The following is a 23,593-nucleotide window of genomic DNA, read 5'->3' as shown; positions in this document are numbered from 1 at the left end:
GGCATATTTCGCTATGAAATGAAATCTTATTTTAATTTCTATGTACATATAGAATATTCTTACAATTTTTAATCTATTTTTATAATACCTGTGATACTATTATGTTTCTCTTAAATAACATTACATGTATCCAGGTCATTTCTCTATGTGATAAAATATTCTTTAAAAATATGAATTACATGACAGTCCTGAGGCTTTATTATACTTCATTTAACTGGCTCCCTTTTGTTAGACATTTAGATTATTTCCTTTTAAATGCTGAAACAATGTTGTAATAGGCATTATTGCAATATATAATAAGTATTCTTGTATATACCTGTATGGATAGTTCTGATTATTTCCTGACCAGAAGCTGAATTATTGAGTTAAAGAATATATTGGGTTGACCAAACACCCAATTAGTTACTGTATACTATACTAACTTATACTAAGTTAGTTACAGTATACTAACGCATATATATGGAATTTAGAAAGATGGTAACGATAACCCTGTATGCGAGACAGCAAAAGAGACACAGATGTATAGAACAGTCTTTTGGACTCTGTGGGAGAGGGAGAGGGTGGGATGATTTGGGAGAATGGAATTGAAACATGTATAATATCATATAAGAAACGAATCGCCAGTCCAGGTTTGATGCAGGATACAGGATGCTTGGGGCTGGTGCACTGGGATGACCCAGAGGGATGGTACGAGGAGGGAGGTGGGAGGGGGGTTCAGGATGGGGAACACGTGTACACCTGTGGCGAATTCATATTGATGTATGGCAAAACCAATACTATATTGTAAAGTTTAAAAAAAAAAAAAAAAAGAATATATTGGGTTGACCAAAAAGTTCATTTGGATTTTAAAACCAAACAAACTTTTTGGTCAACCCAATAAATGTTAGAAAGGCTGTTGATATAAATTACAAAATCACCCTTCATGAAAATTGCACTAGTTTCTGTCTTACCCACTAAGTAAAACTCACCAATGCTAGCCTATGATGAAGTAGTTTATTTTTTGGATAACAGAACTGATTAGTCATCAAGGGTTAATTGCAGTTTTATAAAAGAAAGGAAACCACTCTCAGCACAACCACCAAGAAGCCTCACGATAACTAACACATTTTCATTCGTTTTCCCTCCTGTCACTGTCCAGCAGCCCGAGCTGGAGCTGCGGGGTGAGGCTCAGCTTTGCCCAGACATTCAGGGACTCGAGATCCTTCCATCATTTGTCACTGCCATTTTCAACCACAGGACAGAAAGTTAGAATTGAGGGTTAAACACGGAAGGGTTTTATTAGCTAGACCAGCAAGCCACATACTCCCAGTTTTCTGGTGAGAATTTGATCTCAGTGTTCCATCTGACCATGAGAGAAGCAGCGAGATGACTGAGGCTATGTTTCTAAGAGCAAGGATACAAGGTTAGGTGAATACATAGCAATGGCTCTACCACATGGCATTGTGAGGGGCACTTGTGCTCCCTCCAACCCCACCTTTCTTGGCCCTATCTCTCCATTCCTGGTGTGAGCAATGTCCTTTCCTGGCCTCTCTTAGAAACTCCTCTCCCCCTACACACCCGCTCCTCCTGTGGGACCCTTTCTTCCTGGCACCAGCCCTCTCGCTGCCTCTGAGTTTCATTTGAATACGATGTGCCACTTGCAGTGCCAGCTACTTTCATACAGTGCTTTCCAAGACAGAGGGACCAACCAGTCCAGAAATCACCAAGTGATGGGGAGAGAGGTGCCAGCATGGTAGAGAGTCCTAGGATGGTCCCTCAGGCTGCTGGACAAGGAAGGGGTGCTCTCACACATCCAGAGATGCCCAGAAAACCTCTCAGAGGGACCAAGGTTGTCTAAAGTAGAGAGAAGGTGGGAATCTCATTCCCACCTCCTTGTTGGCTGAGCTGAAAACACTCTTACATCTGTTCCAGGCTGCTGTCAGAGCAGAGCCCAGGGGAGCTCTGGGCAAGTGTGACTTGTGTCCTAGGAGTTTATGGTACAGGAAAGGTGGACCTGCTCTGACTCTTGCCCAGATGGTCTGAAGGCAAGAGGCTAATGGTGGCTGCCTCTGAGGGGGGAGCAGTGAGGAGAGAGGGGCAGCAGGGGGAAGGACTGCCCTATTACAATTTAGCAGAACATCAGTGTTTTTATTCTTATTCTTAGGGACCAAATGGACATCCAGAAGTGGTTGAGACTGGAGCCAAGAGGGCTGAGTGCCAGGAAGAGGGAATCCAGTAGGAGAAGCAGATTGGCAAGGGGGCAGGGATAAGCAACCAGGGGCAGGAGCCAAGACCATGAAAGCTGTCATGAAAATCATGAAAGGAATCATGAAAAGCCGGGCTTAGAGGAGTAATGGAGAGGTGATGGTGGTGGTGGTGGTTTAGTTGCTAAGTCCTGTCTGACTCTTGCAACCCCATGGACTGTAGCCTGCCAAGCTCCTCTGCCCATGGGATTCTCCAGGCAAGAATACTGGTGTGAGTTGCCATTTCCTTCTCCAAATGGAGAGGCAAGAGCCAACAAAGGTGGGACCAGAAGTGATGTGAATATCCCTGCTGTCCAGATTGGGACAGTGTCACATAACAGATCAACTCCTATGTGAAGATTGTAACATGCCCTTTCTTATTAAGGGTGTAGGGATTGAAGGGGTGGTGGAGGGAGAAGGGGTGAAAATATTTTTTAACCAGGGCCCAGTTTCATGGCCACAGGTGATCCCTGCAAAGCCTCTCCAAAAACCAGCCAATGCACCCATGAAGGAACCCACATGTACACCCACATGACAGAGGACACTGGACATCCCTGGGGAATAACAAAGTCCACTGCCTCTTTAAAGAGACCCCACTTCTCTCCTTCGCATCTGCCTTCCCTGCCCCTGACCAAGACTGGAGCTGGGAGGAGTTTGGGGGAGGAGGCAGTGGGACAAGAAGAGTCCTTTCGCCACTGGTGGCCAACAAGCCATGGACAAGGCTGAGTGGGGAAGATCTTTCAACTAATGACACGCTGGTATTTGATATGGAGACTTTCTGGACTATTTAATACCTGACAGTGGCCAGAAGACTTTAGGATATGCCAGAGATGTGGGCAAGGAAAAAGAGGGGGGCCGCCAGGGAGAACACTGAAGGACAGCAGAAGCGGAGCTGAATTCCGAGTGTATCATATGTCACTGATGTTCCTCATGTCATCGAGGAACCAGTTACCCTGGTGTGGGTGGTGACTCCAGGGATCCAGCCAACAGAGGGCGGGGGAGGGAGGGACCACTGGAGGGAGAGCAGGAGATGCTGTAAACCTCCCATGAGGTCTATCTTTTCATTCTTCTTTAACCTCTTCACCACAGCCTCTCCTGATGCCAAATGAAGCCAAAGGGGAGAAATCTTTCTGTATCCTCCTGACAGTTATCTATAGAAACTACAGGAAATCAGTTAGGCAATAGTGTGGGAGACAAGAACTGGTTAGTAAAATTCCTATAAGCAGGCCTGGGTATTTCATCAATGTAAAGATCAAGTAGTCACCTGAATATTGGTCTTGACCAATGCTGCCACACTTGGCAACTGACCATTCTCCCTCTGTCCATCTTTTGGTTGCATTTTGAAGAATGGTAATGCTTTTGTGAAAACAGCATCTGACACTACTCTGTTGTGTTGTCATGGTCACGAGGCAGTGTAGTAGTCCTTATAATAACCAACAGCCATTGAACATCTGTTCTGGGCAGATGGTTTATACACATTTCCTCATTGTATCAATTAAGATGCTTTCAGTTACAAGGAATGGGAAATATAGAGCAAACTGATATCAAATGATTAAAAATCAAAATTATTAAGGGAATGTGGGGTTCTTGTAACTAAAAGTGGCTAGAGCTAAAACAGACAGCTTCTGATAAAGTGTGATCAAGGTCCTGGCTCCTATTCTCTACAATTTTTCAGATCTGCTACCTTATATGTATCAATTTCATGTTAGCAAACATGTCTGCAGCAGCTCCAAGCCTCCCAGTATATACTGCAACTTCTTGAAAGAGATGGGGGTCTCTTCTTGCTAGCTGCTAAAAGAGGGAGACAATTCTTTCCTAGACTACTTATAACAGCTCCAGAATCACTGGCCTGACTCGAGTCACTTTCCTGACTGAAGCCCCATGGCCAGGAGAATGGTCTGCAATGCTGGAGGTGGACCTGGGTTCTGAACCAAACACTGTGGTGGGGGTTATTTCACGAGCCTTTTTGGCTTAAACCAATGTGGAGCCCATGCCTTGAAGTGGGAATTGATGTTGATTCCTCCCACTTATACCTCCGTAAGCAAGGTGTGTACAGGATGTGCAAAATCAGTCAACCACAACATCTATTCTTGTGACACATTAGGATAATCCAGCATCCCTGTCATGATACAGCTAAGGAAATCAAGCCTCTAAGAGGTTGAATTACTTCTCCAGCATCATCCAGAGGTATGGCTTCACTCCACGTCTATCTGAATCCAGGGCCCATGTCCTTCTTGCTGTATCTGCTCATTTGCCCAATACTTACAGAACATGTGCACCATACTTGCCTTCTGAGTGTGATACTTTGTAGTATAGTGTGAGTTCTCTGCGTATTGGTCAAAGAACAGCTCCCTGCTTCCCAATGGCTGTTATATTGTGACTACAGGATATCATGGCTAGGACCCAGTTGATTTTTTTTTTTTTTAATCAGAAAAGGAAGTTTTAGCAGGAAGAGAAAGTCCCATCTGTTGTCTGTGTATGGGGAAAGAGGTATTTATTCATTGCTTTGGAAATTAAGGGAACTGTGTCTAGTGCTGGAAAGTTGACCTGCCACCTCCTCTCAGCAGCCAGAAGAGAGGCAGATCTCCTTAACTGCACACAGAAATGAAGGTGTGCTCTGTGGTTACTGTTGTCAAACCTGATGAAATAAAATAAGAGCCTAGAGCTCTGGGAGCATCCAGCTGTGTTAAAGGAACCTAGAGTGGCCGATGTGATTGTCAGAGAATGCCCTTGGCACTCCCAGAAGTCTATGTACAAAAAAAAAAAAAAGAGCTTGTGAACATATGTAATTTTATCCAGGTGCTAATGCAGTAAATGTTGGTATTTAAGGCCCAAATGGCTTCTTGGCAGAAGTTTTTTGTGGGCTTTCTGGAATCTACCTCTTCCATTTCAGAGAGCTCCACACGTGTGTTCTAGAACTATTCATTAGATCAGTTGGAAAAGGAAAAAACTAGAATGCCCATTTCTTTGTTTTTGGGGTTGTGCTAAGTGATGAACTGGGAAGACTCCTCTAGGGGTGATGGGCTTAGGGATTCTGGCTCCCCTCAAATCCTCTTTCTGCTTTTCAGAAATGAACCGGCATCACTACGCCCTGTATGTGCACAACTGCCGCCTCGTCTTCCTCTTGCGCAAGGATTTTGACCAGGCAGACACCTTCCGCCCAGCAGAGTTCCACTGGAAGCTGGACCAGGTATGGGGCTCACCTCGCACCTTCCCACCCCCCGCCCCTCTGCCGGGATGGTTGATGTGGTTCAGGGATGATGGCAATGGGTAGGTACTTCACGGTTCTGGTCACTTGCTGATTTGGAGGAAAATCAACTCTGGGAGACACACAGCATCTTGAAGTCAGGATGGAAACTGCCGCCTTAAAGACCAGTAGGAAGTGGGGAGGACCACCCTTCCTGGCTGGACCGTCACCCATCAGTGGACTTGCCCGTGTGTAGCTTGTCGACTTGCTCTGTGTGGAGCTCCTGGGAAGCTGATCCTCTTGATCCCCAGGCCCAGTTTCTGATCTTTGTTAGCACATCTTTTTGTCATAAATGCTCTGTGTCTCCTCTTTGATGCTGTCCTTTGGGTGACAGTGCAGCCTCGCCTTTGGTGACACAGGTTGGGAGCAGGACTGAGGACTTTGAAATCATCAGTGACACAGTGCCCTGTGAGCAGTGCATGTTCTCTTCTGTAGCAGGAAAATCTCTGACTCCTGACTTGTGATCACAAGGGCCGCTGTGTCGGACTTGTCAGTGACAAATGAATTAAGTGTCTAGTTGGAATGAAATGCTTTGAAGTGACTGTTTCTGAGGGCTGTGCAGTGATGAGATTGTGGAGGTGGCATTTCTCTGGGTGGTCGTGTTGCTGAAGAAGTATCAGTACAGCAAACCTAGAGTTGTCCTCTGCTTAGATTTGGTGGTGGGGGCGGATGGGGGGCACAAATTTTTGTTCAATGGTTTTATATTGTCAAGAGGGAGCGTAGTGGTCGGCAGAGAAGAGGGTCATAGCATGGGTGCTGCTTAATAAAGCAGATGAAATAATGCTCATTCTACTGCATCTCTTGTTTGCTTTCTTTCTGCCCAACCCATATTCTGAGAGCTTCTAGGGCCCTCAACCTTCTTTTCTCCCTCCAGGTGGATGCCACCTGCCTCACCGTGCTTAGGGCTGAGTGTTTCATAATCCTCTCCTTTCTCTTTCCTTATTACCTGTGTCTACCACTCCCCACTCCCTTTTCTGCTGAAGCCCCAGGCACCCAGTGGGGTTGATCTCAGAGTGTGTCACTGGAAAGCATACCAGAAGGAATTCATTTCCACCAAGATGAGAATGATTGCTACCACTCTTCCTCTATATGAAAGTACTGACATATGCTCTTTAGGAGAGAGATTCATTAATCTGAGGGAATGTCTCAATGGTGGGACATCAGGCAGCGTGACAAGGTCAAGGATGCCAGGCTGATGGGAAAGATGTTTGAGGGAGTCCTGGGGCAACTGCCTGATCCATTCTCAATAAATCCCATCCTGCTGGACCCTAGGGTTTTGGAAATATGGCATTTGGATTAATATATGTTCTTCTGAATTAGAAATTCTGGGCCTTACAAAAATTACACTATCTTGACATTGTTTATCTGATTTCCCAGCAACCTCTTGGCTACCTTCTAAAATGCCATATGGTTTATATGGGATGTTTTTATAAATACATAATATGAATTGAGGTAAATTAGAATAAATTCCATATTGTGAGGGGTTTTAATAAAAACATTTCTATACTGGCTGAGATCATTATAGATGCCCTTCAGTATTTCCTAAGATGGGATTGAAAGGAACTATTATAGGCAAATGAAAGTCACAGGCTTTGCAATTTAAACTAGGTGAGGAAGGAATTCTGGCAAGAATACTGTAGTGTGTAGCCATTCCCTTCTCCAAGGGATGTTCCCAACCCACGGATTGAACCCAGGTCTCCTCTATTACAGGTGGATTCCTTATCATCTGAGTCACAAGGAAACCTTATAGTGAATCTAGGAATTCTGAAATCTGCTCCCAAACTGATGACTTTAAGGAGGAGCTGAGAGCCACTGAATATCTTCCAAACTTCTCTAGTCTCATTTACTACCATTCATGTGTGCCTGCTCTGTGCCAGGTACTCTGTGCAGAGCTCAATCTCATCTCTCCCCAAGCCCTGCTGCGTGGATAATATGGAGCAGGAGACCATGATCCAGCAACTTGGCCAAGGTCACACAATAAACATGGCTAGGACCTGCTTTTTCCATATGCTCTAGTGCTCTTTGGTGAGCGTGCTAATCAAAATGCAAAATGTTTACATTTTTAAATTTCAAATAATTTTTATTTGGAGATCGGAATTATGCAAAGTGCAAAATGTTTATCCTGATGAAACCCTATGAAACTGTCAAATCTTCACTTTGTTCAAGCTCTGTCTTCCTTGTCTTAGCTTGGGTTGCCGTAACCGAATACCACAGCCTGGGTGGCCTGAACAACAGAGATTTATTTCTCACAGTTCTTGAGGCTGAAAAGTCCAAGTTCAAGGTGCTAGCCATTCCCCCATGAGGACCCTCCTCCTGGCTATATACAGCAGCCTTTCTCACTGTGTTCTCACATGGTGGAGAGAGCTTAGGTACCTTTCCTTTTCCTTATCAGGCAGGAGCCCTATTGGACTAGGGTCCCACCCTTATGACCTCATTTAACCTTCATTAGTCCTAATGAAAATTAGACCCTTTCTTCCAACACAGCCATGTTTTGGGTTAGAGCTTCAACATATGAATTTACAAGGATGCAGTTCAGCTTACAGGGCTTCCCTGGTGGCTCAGTGGTAAGGAATCCACCTGCCAATGCAGGAAACGTGGTTTCAATCTCTGGGTTGGGAAGATCCCCTGGAGAAGGAAATGGCAACCTACTCCAGTATTCTTGCCTGGAGAATTCCATGGACAGAGGAGTCTGGTGGGTTCCAGTCCATGGGGTTGCAAAAGAGTCGGGCACAACTTAGCAACTAAACAAAATCAACAAAGAACAATTTAGCTATAGCATTCTTCTACTAAAGAAATTAGCATAAAAAATGTGAAGCCTGCCTATTGATGATCAGAAGCCCCAGCTCACTTGAATAGTTGCCCACACCCTGAGAGGAGCTACAGTGGGTGGGAATAGGGAACCTCCACCATACTCATACGAGCAATCCAGTGGAATATACAGACCAACCCAGATTCCTCTGTCCACTATTTAGCTCTCTAGCTTCTTTCTGTAGACAGAAACATATCAGAAGTTTCTTGGATGTAAATCATTTGATGCCAAGCTGTGTGTATCTGATAAAGTCACCTCCCTCAGGAAGCCATTCTGGGTCACATGTTGTATAGCTTGCCTCTTCCCAGTGCTCCCCAGACTCCATGCAGAATCTGTCCCAATACTTACTCTGCCTTAGTTACCCATTTATTTGTCCTGCCTTTCTTCCCACTTTGTGCTGAGATCCTGGAGGGCATGTCTGTGTCTTACTCTCTCCAAATTCTCAGTGCAGATTGTAGCCCTGAGCACACAGTTGGTGTCCAGTAAATGTTTGCATAAAAATGAATGGATGTTGAGATCAAAAGAAAGGAGAGACAAAATGAGGGAGGAAGAGAGGGAAGTAGAGAAGAAAAATCGAGATCTTTTAAAACCTCCTGGTGATTAATTGATCTTTTGATCCATTTTTATGGAACATTTTAAAATTCTAAAATTTTGCCCTTTTTCACTCTCTGAATCTCAAAGGTTCAGCTTTGATCTTGATAATTTTACTCTTTCAAAGATCTCACTGATTTTACCCCCAGTGGTTCTGTAACTGTTATAAAACTTTCTGGCCTTGAGTGGAAAACGCTCAAGCCAGTCTAATGTGCTGTGTGTACTCAAATTGCTGACCCACCTTAGGGGTTCTAAAAGCATAATAAATGTCCTACTGCCTGATGAGACCTCATTTATTCTGAGCATAAACTTTGTGCCAAACTCTTTGTTAGGTACCAGAGATCAACTAAAATAAAGCTTCTGCTCTCTGGAAGTATCCATGACAACGGGGCAGACAAACACATAAACAGTGTACAATCCTATGTGATATGTGAAGAAGGCAGGGAACCAGGTAGGGGGCATCCGTGGGGACCAATCTGAAGGATCCTGCCATGTCCCTGGGTATGAGGGCCTGGGAAAGCTTCTGGGAGGGGTGGGAGGGTTCAGAGGAGGTAGAGCCAAGTAGCCAAGCCGGGAGGGAATGAGGAGGGCCATCTTCAGGGGATTGTAAGCTTTCTGTGTGTCAGCACAAGGACAGGGCGGAAGGGGAAGACGTTGACAATGTTATTGAACCTGGACTTGGGTCCATTCGTCCAACTGATACGGGTTATGGTGAAAGAAAGTATAGCATTTATTCTAAGGCTCCAAGCAATGAGAATGGGCAGCTCATGCTCAAAAAACTGTGAACTCCCCATGGCTTTCAGGCAAGAGTTTTTTTAAAGGTGGTGTGAGGGAGCAGGCCTCACGGTACGGTACGTGATCAGCTCATGCAGAGTTCTAATTGATTGGCATCAAGGTGAAGTTGTAAGCATCACCAATCCTCTGGTTTCAACCTGTCTGGAGTCTCTGTGCTTTTAGTCAGCAGTTTTCATCTGATGGGGGTCTGCAACCTGTACAACTTAGGAATGTGTGTCAGACCTTTATCTGTATTTCTCAGGGACCTGGGAGTTTAGTGACACTGCTTTGTGGATGACTTATTGTCTAAATTGTTCCCAGTTTGTTGGTTCAACAGCTAGTCTTTGTTTCTACACTTTCGCATTTCCTAATCATTAACCCTTTGAAGCCAGTCTGATGTATTGTGTGGGCTTCCCTGTTGGCTCAGTAGTAAAGAATTCACCTGCCAATGCAGGAGATGGGTTCAGTCCCTGGGTCAGGAAGATCCCCTGGAGAATGCCCCAGTATTCTTGCCTGGCAAATCTCGTGAACAGAGGAGCCTGGTGGGCTACAGTCCATGGGGTTGCAAAAGAGCTGGACAGGACTTAGCAACTAAACAAAAATAGCAATGTATTATGTGCACTCAAATTCCTGGCCCACCTTAGGAAATCTTTTAAGATTGAGAGGTGACCTGGGAGACTAGAACAAAATAGTTTTACTTCAAAAGACATGGACATAGGGACTTGAGTACAGTTTCAACAGGTATTAGGACCCAGTTTGGAGGAGCAGGTGGGAATTAAACATCAAGAGGCTTTTTATAGTGTGTTATTGAGTTGGTAATTTATCCCCAAAGAATGGGCCACAATCAAAGCATTTTGTTATTCAAAAGAAGACTAATAATTTGGGGGATACAACTGTGAGGAATGCTAGTATGACATTCATAAAATATCACATTCAAGCAAATGTAACTCAGGCCAGGTTATTCACTGGGGTCAGTAGCAGGGGGTATGATAGAATCAGGGTCTCCCTCTTCCTTTCTCTGCAGCCAGGAGACTAAGAGTGTGACAGATGCTGCTTGTGGGCATAAAATGAGGGCATGATGGGTGGGCTGGGTTCTACATAGCTTTTCAAGTGTGTGTGCCCAGGGAGTGTAGTAGTTGTCACAGAGGAGCTACGTGCTTCCAAAAAGCCCATCCCTTTCCCCTGCACCTCAGAAGGCCTTTGCCAGGGTATATAGGCTGCCAGATAAATCCATTACAAGGCAACCCCAAGAAATGCCCCAACTACCCAGTGTACCTCTTGAAAATGAATCCATGATGAGGAGACTGTCATTTTAATTAGATTTTTACTTATGATCTGCTAATGGAAATCCCTCAAGCCTGCACTTAGTCATGTGCAAACCCAGACAAGAGCAGAGGAGAAGGCCAGTTGCCAGTTCACATGCAAAAGGTTTATGAACTTACAGCCCTCCCAGCTTTCGTGTTATTTGGATATGGTTGACTCAGCATCACAAATTCTAATGATCTTCCCTGTGAACTTACTGGTACTTGGAGGGAGACAGCACACTCACTTATTGGAAGACACAGCTTGAGTGACAGCCTTAATGAACCAATAAGAGGACAGGCGCCCCAGGCTCAGACAAGGGGAAAAAAAATGCATCTCTGAAAAATCGCAAGGAAGTGAAATCCATTCTGTTGGCCCTCACCTTCTCTGTGCCAGAAATTGCAGCAAGCACCAGGGGAGAGAAGGACACGATGGATCCTGCCTTAGGAGCCCACAGCCCTGCCTAGATTATGCCCAATTTTACAGACCTGAGGATTATTCTCCTGCAAGCATCCCAAACTCTAATAGTCATGGACAGGAGAAGCAGTCAAAGTGAGTGCAGATGCCTGGCTGGGTGACTGTGGGTCCTCATTCAGACTCACCTACCACGCAGATCCAGGCCACACAAGAATCCAAGCCTGATGCTGCACTTGCAGTCGTTCACAAATGGGGAGTCAGGTTGCCATAGAAAACCTTCCAAATTGAGTATTTTCTCATTTAAAAACGTATTATCAAACCAGATGTTCCATGGTATACTTTATAATCTGGTCACTGATAAAAACAAACAAAAGATCAGTAACCAAAAAAACCCACCATCATCTGGACACAGGAAAACCACACCGTAACGTGACTGTTTGAGAAGTTTGATCTTCGTCAGTAAGGCACATTTGTCCTTTCTGAGCACCTCCTGTCCTAGTCCCATGCCCCACCCTCCATGAAGAATGCTGGGTTCCCAGTGTCAAGTGTGGGGGGCATGTTGTGTCCCCAGGGGGCCCTTCACTACACCCAGGAAGAAGGGGCAGCTGTGAGTGGGGCAGGGTCCCTCAGACCCAGGTGGTCTTCTTTCTTCCCACATAAAGGAGAGAAGAAGCACAGGCCCAAGTTACTCTGGAAAAAAATGACAGAGCCAGGATTTGAGTCAAATACTCACATTTGTCAGACCATCGCCTTTGCCCATTAAGTCTATTCTACTTGCTTAGAAATCCAAAGCTCCTGGGAGAGGAGAAATCTTTTATTCTTGGTGAGGAAAGTGTGTTTGAATGATGTAAAATGAGTTTACTCGCATCTGCTTTTTCAGCCACCCTAGGAGTCAAATGAGTTAGTTCAATCATTATTATAGCCAAGTGCCAAGGAGTTAATTGGAGAATGGTCAATCCAGTCCAGACCAGTCGTCTTAATGAGCAAAATAATTGGGCATTGTCAGTGCTCTAATTCCACAGTTAAAGACTGATTTCTTGGGTGCATTGGCCATGCTTCCTTTAATGCAGTGACATAGCCCACTCAACACCCCACCTAGCACACTGGCCTTTGGTGAGACCTGCTTCCCTTTAGGAACATGTGTCCTAATCGGATGGGGAGGAAGAATGTCCAGAACCTCTTTTGTGTCTCCTTTAGGCAGAATCCCAAATGACTTCCCTTAAGATGCCAACTTGCAGGGTTGTTCAGAATGGATAAGGAGTTGGGGAGAGTCACAAACACAGTGAGTCTTACTTACTTCTTTATTTTTCTGTAGTACATAAGGTCCCTTTATAAGCCCTCACTTTTTTTCAGTGTCCCTCTCCCTGCCTCTTCTCATCTCCAAGAACTTCTAGAAACATTTCGGGAGAGGGGGCATCTGTGATTTCATGGTGTTGGCAGAGAACAGTCCTCAGACGGCCTTGGTCCTCTTGGGTCAGGACTGTGCAGTGACCGCATTTCCTGCTCTCTGGAAAGTGCTGGCATGGTTATCCCAGTCATTCCGTTTTCTTTAGAGATGGTACCAACATCCTAGAAATCCATCACCCACTGCCTGAGCCATGTTCTCTCCACCTCGAAGCTCCTTTCCTGGCAGCCTTTCATCCTGCCCATCTCTGCTGCACTGGTTACCTCCACCCCACAACACCTCACCTGGGCTCCCCAGGGCCCCCAGCGAGCCACCTAAGGTGCATGTTGTGTCCTGAGTGGCCCCTCACCACACCCAGGAAGAAGGAGCAGCTGTGAGCGGGGCAGGGTCCCTTAGACCCAGGTGGTCTTCTTTCCTCCCACATAAAAGAGAGAATACGTCACAGGCCCAAGTCCCTCCAGAAAAAAATGACAGAGCCAGGATTTGAGTCAAATACTCAATTTGTCAGACCAGTGCCTTTGCCCATTAAGTCTATTCTACTTGCTTAGAAATCCAAAGCTCCTGAGAGAGGAGAAATCTTTTATTCTTGGTGAGGAAAGTGTGTCTACCTTTGGTAGACAGAATAATGGCTCCAAAGGTGTCCACCTCCTAATCCCTGAAATCTGTAAATACTTTACCTTACATGGCAAAAGGTCTTTATAGATGTGATTAAAGATCCTGAGCTAGGGAGATTATCTTGGGTTAGTCAAGTGGATCCAATGTAATCCAAGGATTCTTACAGGAGGGAGGCAGGAGGGTTAGAGTCAGAGAAGACATGACAGGAAGCAGAGGTCAGAGTGATGTGAGCCAAGGAATGCACCCACCTCTATGAGCTGGTGGTTAAAAAAAAAAAAAAAAACGGATTGTCTCTTACAGTCTCCAAAAGGCACCTTGATTGAAGCCAAGCGAGATTCATTTCAGATTTTTTTACTGCCAAAGCTATAATAGAATTAATCTGGGTTGTTTTAACAGAAAGGCTGAGGTTTTTTTGTTTTTGTTTTTGTTTTTGTTTTTAATAGCAGCAATAGGAAATACATACATTGTTCGTGAGCCTTTGGGAGATCACCTCCCATCTTCCCACACTTTACTGAGGTGACCCTGGGCCCAGCTTTCCAGGCAGGTTCAGAGACTCTTCTGTACCCCCAGTGTGAGGCCTCTGTCCAGGGTCTCTATAGAACCCCTCCCCTTGGAGGCATGGCCCTACCAGGGAGGGATGAAGAGCCACTGCCTTTAACATCCCCCACTTACTGCCTGCTGTTCACCAAGCCTGCTGCCTCAACAAGCCTCCGGACTAGGATCCCCATGGGGCACATTGAGCCTTTCCTTCTGCCCTAAGCCATATCTTTCCTCTAGCCCAAGGTGCCTGTCACCTCACCAGCCATGATCAGTGGGAAAGGTACCTCTCTGCCTTTAGGGAAGAAGCGTGAGTCCTTTATGCTTGGTTCTGAAAAATGCTAAGACAAACTTAGAAAATCCTCCTTCTCTTGACAGAGTAGCACTTGGAGCCTTAAGAATGGCAGAGTTGATACATGAATGAGATCCTCTAGATAATACCTGTCATTCCCCTGAAGAACAGAAACCTGCGTCACTGGAAGGTCTCTACTGGAGTTCACACCTCACCCCGCTGTGCTCTCAGCTTGGTGCCGCAGGGCTTGCTCCCAGGGGAGAGAAGCCTGCTGGCTCCAAGGGACCGCAGTCCAGGAGTAGCAGCCTTACTGCCCTGGGAGCACCCCTCACTCAGTGGGCGTGGGAGCAGCCAGGCGTGAAGGTGGGGAGCATTTCTTGGTGGCCTCTTTCTCTCTTCTCAGGAGTCCCAGTGATAGACAGCCAACCCCCTACCCCACCAACCACAGCCGTGACCTTGTCTATGCCCCCTGTCTTATTCTCTGTCCCTGACTTGCTCTCCAACTTCCTCTTTCTTCCTCTGTGGAATCAGCTCCCAAATGAACTCTCTGCTCTTATTTGGCCAGCTAGCATGCACAGGTAGAGTACTGATCTACAGTGGGCCGTTAGCAAACAGCCACTGCTATTATTATTGGAAAGAAAGGGACTTCTTCAGAATTTCAGGGGCAGAACCATAACTAAATGAAGGAAATTACCAAGAGACCAAAATGAAGTGAGCCAAAGGAAGGAAAGGAAGGTTATCAAGGTACAGACGAAGGCTGTCAGGGCTGTAGTGGAACTGATTGCAAGCCTAACCTGCAGTACCATCTGATGACAAATAGATAATTCCATCTGTCATACTGGGGACATAGTCTCCATAAACCTGCTGAGGGTCCCCTCAGCCTTGCTCATCAGTACATCCTGAGTCATTGCTTAAAGAGGGGGTTTTGCAAGGCTTTCTTGGATTTCCATTATTACTCAAATGATTTTCTTTAATTTTTCTTCTGAAGAGCCTGTGCTAAAGGAGAATCTGGACTCTTGGTGAATTAAGAGCTGCAGGAATGTAATTATGCTACCAAACCAAACTTGGGTCCATTTGTCTGCATGCAGTGAAGCCAATTTACTGACAGTGGGTTGTGGTGAAAGAAAGTGCAGCATTCATTGCAGGGTGCCAAGCAAGGAGTCCAGGCAGCTTGTGCCTAAGAAACCTGGATTCCCCGATGGCTTTCAAAGAAACGTTTTTAAAGCCAAGGTGATGGAAGGGGGTTAGGAGGTGCTTGATCAGCTTTTGGACATTTTCTGGTTAGTTGATGGTGAGGTAATTGGGAGTCAATATCATCGGGCTCCTAGTGTCAACTTGTCTGGGGTCCATGTGCTTATGGGCAACATACAGTTAACTTCTTCCACCTGGTGGAGGTTTCACTACCTGCAAAACATCTCAAAGGATATTTCTCACAATTATCTATGACTCTTGAGGAGGATCTAAAGGTCCTTGACTTTGTTTAATGGCTAAACTATTATTTTGTCTTGCTTGACTGTTTTCCTTTCTTTCTGCATTTTCTCATGTCTCTGATTAATTTTATTCTTTGGAACTCAAGGAAAGCCTAGAAGGCAAAAGTTTTTCTTAGATAAGAGGCAAGCGGGGGGGGGTGGGGGGGTGGGGGGGGGCAGAGTTTGTTCCAGAAAGGTCTCATAGGGTCCTGCTCAGTTATAATTCTCTTCTCTGCTGCGATCTCACCTGGCTTCTCCCACACTTTTATTCCATCTTGAAGTAGAAGGCTATACCACTGGTAAATTTAAACAAATCAAAGATGCTAATTATCCTATACCTTCTCCCTCTGCTGGCAGACGTGGCTCCTCTCTGGCCTCTTTTCCCCAGATGAGCATCTGCTCAGTAATTCTTTTTGCTCCTGTGAAATCATTATTTGTGTCTTAGCCTGTACCTCTGCCCAGAGGCAACAAATGCATTTTCTGTTCAGTAGACATCTTGTAATACATATTTAAAATCAGTCTCATTTTACTGTTAAAAAGACAAAAACAATGTCAACATAATTACAAATGCTTAGTAAATCAAATCACCATTTCAGTAATAAGATGCTCAGGCCTTGGGGTGGTCCCAGTGGAAGCAGCTTTGACTCAGTCACCACACTGACTGTAACTTGCTCCTATCTTTTCTCTAGACTGCTTTGGGGATTAGGTACCAGGGAGAGGGGAGAGAGACTCCTCCTTGCCATCAAACCCAAGCATCTACATTTGTCGTATGAAAGGTATTTTTCTCTCTGTGTCATTTCCACAGTGTAGAAAATAAGAAATTGGCATAACTGAAACTTAATATAAAACAGCACATTCTAATGCTAACACCCTCATTTAGGAGACATAAGGCAGAGGCACTGATGACCACGAAATTGCTGTATAGTGAGAAGGAGAATTGGATTGAACATTATTTCTATTCTTACTTTGCTCCAGACACTTTCTTTTTTATTCTAACAAGAATCTTGCAATTTAGGCAAAACACCCAGGTTAAGGATGAAGAATGGGAGACATAATAGGTTGCTTTCCACATCTCTTATCTAGTAAATGTGCTCAGTCACTTCAGTCGTGTCCAACTCTTTGCAACCCCATGGGCTGCAGCCCACCAGGCTCCTCTGTCCATGGGGTTCTCCAGGTAAGAATACTGGAGTGGGTTGTCATGCCCTCCTCTAATAAATGGAAGAACCTTGAATATGACCTTAACACACATGTGCCAAGAGGGTAAAATGCACTGTTATTGACTTGGGAGGATTTACAACCTTAGTGAGTACACAGCATGAGAAGAATGAATCAATATCTGTGGTGATACCTAAGTGTTTAGAACAGGGCATGGATGTCCAGCGAGAAACAGATTCCAAGATCAGCTTATCAGGAATCACATTTTAGCATCTTTTGCAGTAAAGATCAGCTTTCTCCTGAGGTCCGCGGGTGAGAGTTCTGTTCAGCCAATAAAACAAGAAAAGCCAGTGAAGCTGACTCTAAGGGAATATCACTCCTCCAGGGATGTCCTGCAATGCAATAACCCTGGAGGTCCTAGGCAGTGAGATTAATTTGCCCTACCTTCCCTGCTTCCTCCCATTCTCCTATGAGTCATCTGTTTCCATCCTTAATGTCTAAACATGCAAATATTGCTGCACTTTCTGCTCATTAGTTTAGCTAAAGGAAGTGCCCTTTAATTATGCTTTTAAATAATGAACCTCCTCCATCACCTTGACAATTAGTGCATATTTAGAAGGAAGCAAGGCCTCATTATGAAACTGCTATTGCACCCCTTGGTTACTAGGAAGAAGGTACTGTTCTTTAGACAACATACATAGGAATCAAAAGACAAATAAGCCTTGTGATTGCATTAGCTTCTTGTAGCCCTTATGTGCAAGAATGGCAAACAGCCAATGTGTGAGGGAGAGAAGGAAAACTGGCATTTTTTGAGAGGCTGTTATGTGCCAATCCCTAAATACATTGATTTGCATACATTAAGTCTAATCTGCTCAGTTACTTTTGAAGCTATTTCTTAATTCAGTTTTTTAGATGTTGAAAATGAGGCTCTGAAAGATTAAGCAATTTGCCTAAGGTATCAGACCAAGTCCACCGTTCTCCAAAAGAACATGGGTTATTTTCCATTATGTGTTTATCTTGTTGAGAACTATTTACATAGCTTGGCATAATGGGGTATCTGCCAAGTTTTCACCATATTTCTCCATCCATTGATCTCAGCAGACACTCACAGGAATAATTTGTTTCCATAAAATTCCAAGGAAAAGACAGTTTGGACAATATTATGTTTACACCTATCTGCATAGCTTTTAAAAATGAAACAATTTGTCATGATAAAGCAAGTTATTTCTACTATCTTACTGACCAATTACTTGTTCATCTTTTAAGACTATCTTTCAAGACTCAAGGATCACGTCCTTTATAAGACTTTCCTGTAATTCTCTCTCCCGTAAAGAATTAGCCTTAACTCCATGAGGGCTCCAGAATTTTATCACACCATTCTTCACACTTCATTACACTTCTTTGTTTGTTGGTTCATTTCTTCCACAGTGCTGGGATATCATGTCTTATTCACCTTTTTAACTTTTAACATAGCATCTAACACAAATATGTGTCCAAAATATGCTTCTTAAATTTAAAAAGATGAGTCCTTATATGAATGTCATAATTTGATTTTCTACACCATGATTCCCAAACACTGGTCCATAGACCTATAAGTACCAGTTGGGCTATATAAATATTATCTGAGGAACATTGAAAAAAAGCTTCCAAAAGCAAAACAAAACAAAACCAATATATCCTTTAACAGGTGAATAAATAAATAGCCTATTGTATATCCATACGTGGAATGCTGTTCAGCAATAAAAAGGAACAACATATTGACTTACACAACACAGATCGATTTCAAAAACATTATGCTAAGTGTTGAAAACTAGACAACAAAGACTAGATAGTCCATGACTTCATTTATATGAAATGTCCGCAAAACACAGTTTTAAGATGGAAAATATTATAGATCACTGGTTGCTTGGGACTCAAAGTCAGAGGAGGAGTAAACTATAAATGAGCACAGTCATCTTTAGGTGACAGAAATGTTATAAAACTAGCTTGTGATAGTTGTTGCACAAGGTGAAAAGGCAGCCTTCAGAATGGGAGAAAATAATAGCAAATGAAGCAACTGACAAACAACTAATCTCAAAAATATACAAGCAACTCCTACAGCTCAACTCCAGAAAAATAAATGACCCAATCAAAAAATGGGCCAAAGAACTAAATAGACATTTCTCCAAAGAAGACATAAAGATGGCTAAGAAACTCATGAAAAGATGCTCAACATCACTCATTATCAGAGAAATGCAAATCAAAACCACTATGAGGTACCATTTCACGCCAGTCAGAATGCCTGTGATCCAAAAGTCTACAAGCAATAAATTCTGGGAGGGTGTAGAAAAAGGGAACCTTCTTACACTGTTGGTTGGAATGCAAACTAGTACAGCCACTATGGAGAACAGTGTGGAGATTCCTTAAAAAACTGGAAATAGAACTGCCTTATGAGCCAGCAATCCCACTGCTGGGCATACACACTGAGGAAACCAGAAGGGAAAGAGACACGTGTACCCCAGTGTTCATCGCAGCACTGTTTATAATAGCCAGGACATGGAAGCAACCTAGATGTCCATCAGCAGATGAATGGATAAGAAAGCTGTGGTACATATACACAATGGAGTATTACTCAGCCATTACAAAGAATACATTTGAATCAGTTCTAATGAGGTGGATGAAACTGGAGCCTATTATACAGAGTGAAGAAAGCCAGAAAGAAAAACACCAATACAGTATACTAACGCATATATATGGAATTTAGAAAGATGGTAACAATAACCCGGTGTACGAGACAGCAAAAGAGACACTGATGTATAGAACAGTCTTATGGACTCTGTGGGAGAGGGAGAGGGTGGGAAGATTTAGGAGAATGGCATTGAAACATGTATAATGTGTGAAATGAGTCACCAGTCCAGGTTCGATGCACGATACTGGATGCTTGGGGCTGGTGTACTGGGACAACCCAGAGGGATGGTATGGGGAGGGAGGAGGGAGGAGGGTTCAGGATGGGGAACACATGTATACATGTGGCAGATTCATTTTGATATTTGGCAAAACTAATACAATTTGTAAAGTTTAAAAATAAAATTAAAAAAAAAGAAAAACATATCTCTCCCATCAAAAAAAAAATTATTGAATTGTACAATTACAATGAATGAATTGAATGATGTATAAGATAGCTTTTATCTATGAAGCTATTTAATAAAATTATTAAAAGTAAGAATTTTAAAAGTGAAGAAGAATGAAAAGAAGGAAGGAAGGAACCAAGAAAGCAAACCACAGTTCTTTGAGCTTGAGGTGTCATAAGATGAAGTTCATCAATTCCAGAATTCCTGGAAATTTAGGGAGATAACACCAGAAAGGCTTTGGTGATTCAGATGGTAAGAATCCGCCTGCTGTGCAGGAGACCCAGGTTCAATCCCTGGGTCTGGAATATCCCTTGGAGAAGACCATGGCAACCCACCCCAGTATTCTTGCCTGGAGAATCCCAACAGAGGAGCCTGGGAGGCTCCAGTCTATAGGGTCGCAAAGAGTCAGACATGATGGAGTGACTAAGCATACACACAGCATGCTGCTACTGCTGCTAAGTCTCTTCAGTCGTATCCGACTCTGTGCGACCCCATAGACGGCAGCCCACCAGGCTTTCCCGTCCATGGGATTCTCCAGGCAAGAATACTGGAGTGGGTTGCCATTTCCTTCTCCAATGCATGAAAGTGAAAAGTAAAAGTGAAGTCGCTCAGTCATGTCTGACTCTTCACGACCCCATGGACTGCAGCCTACCAGGCTCCTCCATCCATGGGATTTTCCCGGCAAGAGTACTGGAGTCGGGTGCCATTGCCATACATAACACCAGAAAAGAGGGATATATAGGAAGAGATCTCAAACTCTGAAAGCAAACCTACTTTAGATCCTTGACTGACCCCTGGACTGTGGACATACAGAAGAGACTTTGGAAACCCAGTGAAAAGAGATAGCACGAAAGATGAAAATAATGATCAGAGATTTTAGTTACCATCTATTTCAAATGAGACAAATTTTAGAATTCCTCCAAGTTATAAGGGCTAAATAAACACTTTGAGTTTTATAATAAAATGACAGGATAAACATATATTAGAAGTAAAGTTCATATGTCAGGATGTTCAAGATTAAGAGTAAACCTAAACACTAATAGCCTTATATAGTATAAAATCAAAGTCTACAGGTACAAAGTGATCTTTAAATAATTTAATAAAAATCAACAGTCTCAGAGAAAGATAAAAAGAATCCAGAGTTTCTACTATGTACAATTCTCAGTTCCCAGTATGAGAGACAAATTATTAGACATGTGAGGAAACAGGAAAAAATGTGACCTAAGGTTCAGAGTTGGAAAAGACCCTGATGCTGGGAAAGATTGAAAGAGGAAGAAGAAGGGGACGACAGAGGATGAGATGGCAGGATGGCATCACGGACTCGGTGGACATGAGTCTGAGCAGGCTCTGGGAGTGGTGATGGACAGGGAAGTCTGGTGTGCCCCAGTCCATGAGGTCGCAAAGAGTCAGACATGATGGGGTGACTGAACTGACTGACTGAAGATTCAGAGTAAAATCATTCAGAAGAAACTGTTCCTGAGATGACACAGATATGAGAATTTTCAGAAAGCAAGTTTAATGCAGCTATTTTTAATTGTTTTAAAGTTTTAAGTATTGTCACAATGAATGAATAGTTAGGGAATATCAGCGATGAAATGGGGATTATGTGTACATGTAAATCTAAAGTGGAAAATACGATATCTAAAATGAAAAAAAGGATTTAGTGGCAGATTGGAGATATAAGAGTCAGTAAACTGGAAGAGAGATCAAAGGCAGTGGTACAATATGAAGAGAGAAGGAGAGAGGAGATAGATTTTTTAAAATCTGGAGTCAGTGAGGGGGAAGGGCAAGAGAAGAAAAAAGGAGCAGAGAACAGAGAAAAGTCTCAAAAGGACCAAAGGACAAAAATAAGTGAATGGAGCATAAAAGAATTAACTGAAAACATAATGGTTGAAAAGTTTTCCAAACTTGGTACAAAACATCATTTTAAAATTTAAATAAGGTAAGCATGCTCCAAACTGGATAAATACAAAGAAGACCACACCTAAACACATTATCCTCAACAAGTTGAAAACCCAAAATAAAGACAAAATTTTGAAAGCACTCAGAGAAAGAGAAAAAACAAACAAACAAAAAAAAAAAAAACTTTTTTTTTCCATGTGGGAGAACACTAATATGAATTACAGCTGACATTTCACTAGAAATGATGGAAACCAAAAGACGATGGGATGACAAAATCTTCAAGAAAGAAAGGCAGTGGTGTCAGATGGAAAAACAAATCTATAGGAAGGAAAGAATAGAACTGGAAATGGTAATATGTGAGTGAACATAAAAGACTATCTTTACTTCTCTCCTAATTTATTTAAATAACAACTTTTACTGCAACAATTACAAGTTGGCTGTGGGCATAAAATGTACATAGATTTAAAATACATAAATGCAGCAGACCAAATGATGAGTGCGGGAAATGGAGTTATACTGTTGCATGCTTCTTACATTTTATGTAAAGTAGTTTAATGTTAGCTCTAAGTATTCTATGATAAGCTAACAATGCATGTGAAAGAAGGCCTACTTTAGAGTAGAGACCATGAAATTAAAGGGATGCTCTAAAAAAAAAAAAAAAAAAAGACTCAGAATGTAGTAGATTTCTTAAAACAGACAAAATTGGGTGATGGTGGTGACAATGGAAAAGAACCATTGGTGTGCATGGGTCACAAAAGGAGTGGAAAAATTGAGCCTGGGATTTTTAAATAATGCTTAAAAAGAATGCTCAAGGGGTGGTATGAATGATGAAGGAGGGCCTGATTTTACCTCCCAATCTTTAATTGGAATTGGCCACAATATTTAAGAATGTATGGTTGTCTGTTTGCCATGAAACAGAGTTGTCATGTTTTAGAGGGCCTAGCGAGAAAATTCTGAGGTTTGGGTTTCAGAAAATAAGCAAGAAAAGCAACAGGTATAAGTTTAAGGGATTTGGAAAATGGCCTAGAAGTGTAGGAATAGAAAGAAAGGTGGAATTTGCTGCTTTTATGGCTGCAAGCAGCTGTGTCAACCTTGTCCCTTTGTGTATCAGTCATGGGGTTTTTTCCCCTATATTTTGATTCCTTGACCTTTGGGGGCTTTTTGAACCCATGAAGGAAGTGCCCCTCTCAGAGCTAGTTTATTTCTGGAGATAGTAAATGACTTGTCTGCCAGCACTCCTTTGTTATGAAAGGTGTGCTGAACCCCACCTGCCTCCTTTGATTGGACTTCTGCAGACCAGGACACTATATGCCTGCCCTAAAGCATTCCAGAACCAAGTACTGGACAACTAGGGACCACACTTGTAGCCTAGAGCCCATTGGAATTATTCAGCTAATTTCTCCCCTCACCCCCTCTGCCTCCTGAGCAACCCTAGTGCTGCCCTCCTGTGTAACCCTTCATGGTATGCCATGTCTCCTGTTTCTAGGGATCTATGAGTATAAAAACTTCTTTCATAGGTGTATCTTACCATACCTGATTAAAACGAACCTTAGGTTCCGTTTACACCCGTGGCTGATTCATGTCAAGTATGGCAAAAACCACCACAGTATTGTAAAGTAATTAGCCTCCAATTAAAATATATTAATTAATTTAAAAAAAATTGTGTACCATAGAGGCCTTGAGGACTGTGTGTGTCATCCGATAATCAGCATACCCAAGATGGAGTATGTGTCCTTTCCCTTTTAA

At 43.2% G+C, this 23,593-nt stretch overlaps 1 protein-coding gene across 2 annotated transcripts in view; it reads left to right on the top strand.

The window, feature by feature from the left end:
• Positions 1–23,593, top strand: part of CLSTN2 (calsyntenin 2) — a 753,689-nt gene that overhangs the window by 638,521 nt on the left and 91,575 nt on the right. For both annotated transcript variants that reach the window (XM_061420328.1, XM_061420320.1), the window contains exon 8: positions 5,291–5,412. In XM_061420328.1, coding sequence (XP_061276312.1) covers positions 5,291–5,412 — 122 coding nt within the window. The remainder of the gene's footprint in view (positions 1–5,290; positions 5,413–23,593) is intronic.

This window comes from Bos javanicus, chromosome 1 (assembly GCF_032452875.1).
Source record: "Bos javanicus breed banteng chromosome 1, ARS-OSU_banteng_1.0, whole genome shotgun sequence".
NCBI lineage: Eukaryota > Metazoa > Chordata > Mammalia > Artiodactyla > Bovidae > Bos > Bos javanicus.
This window is presented reverse-complemented; position numbering and strand designations above follow the sequence as displayed.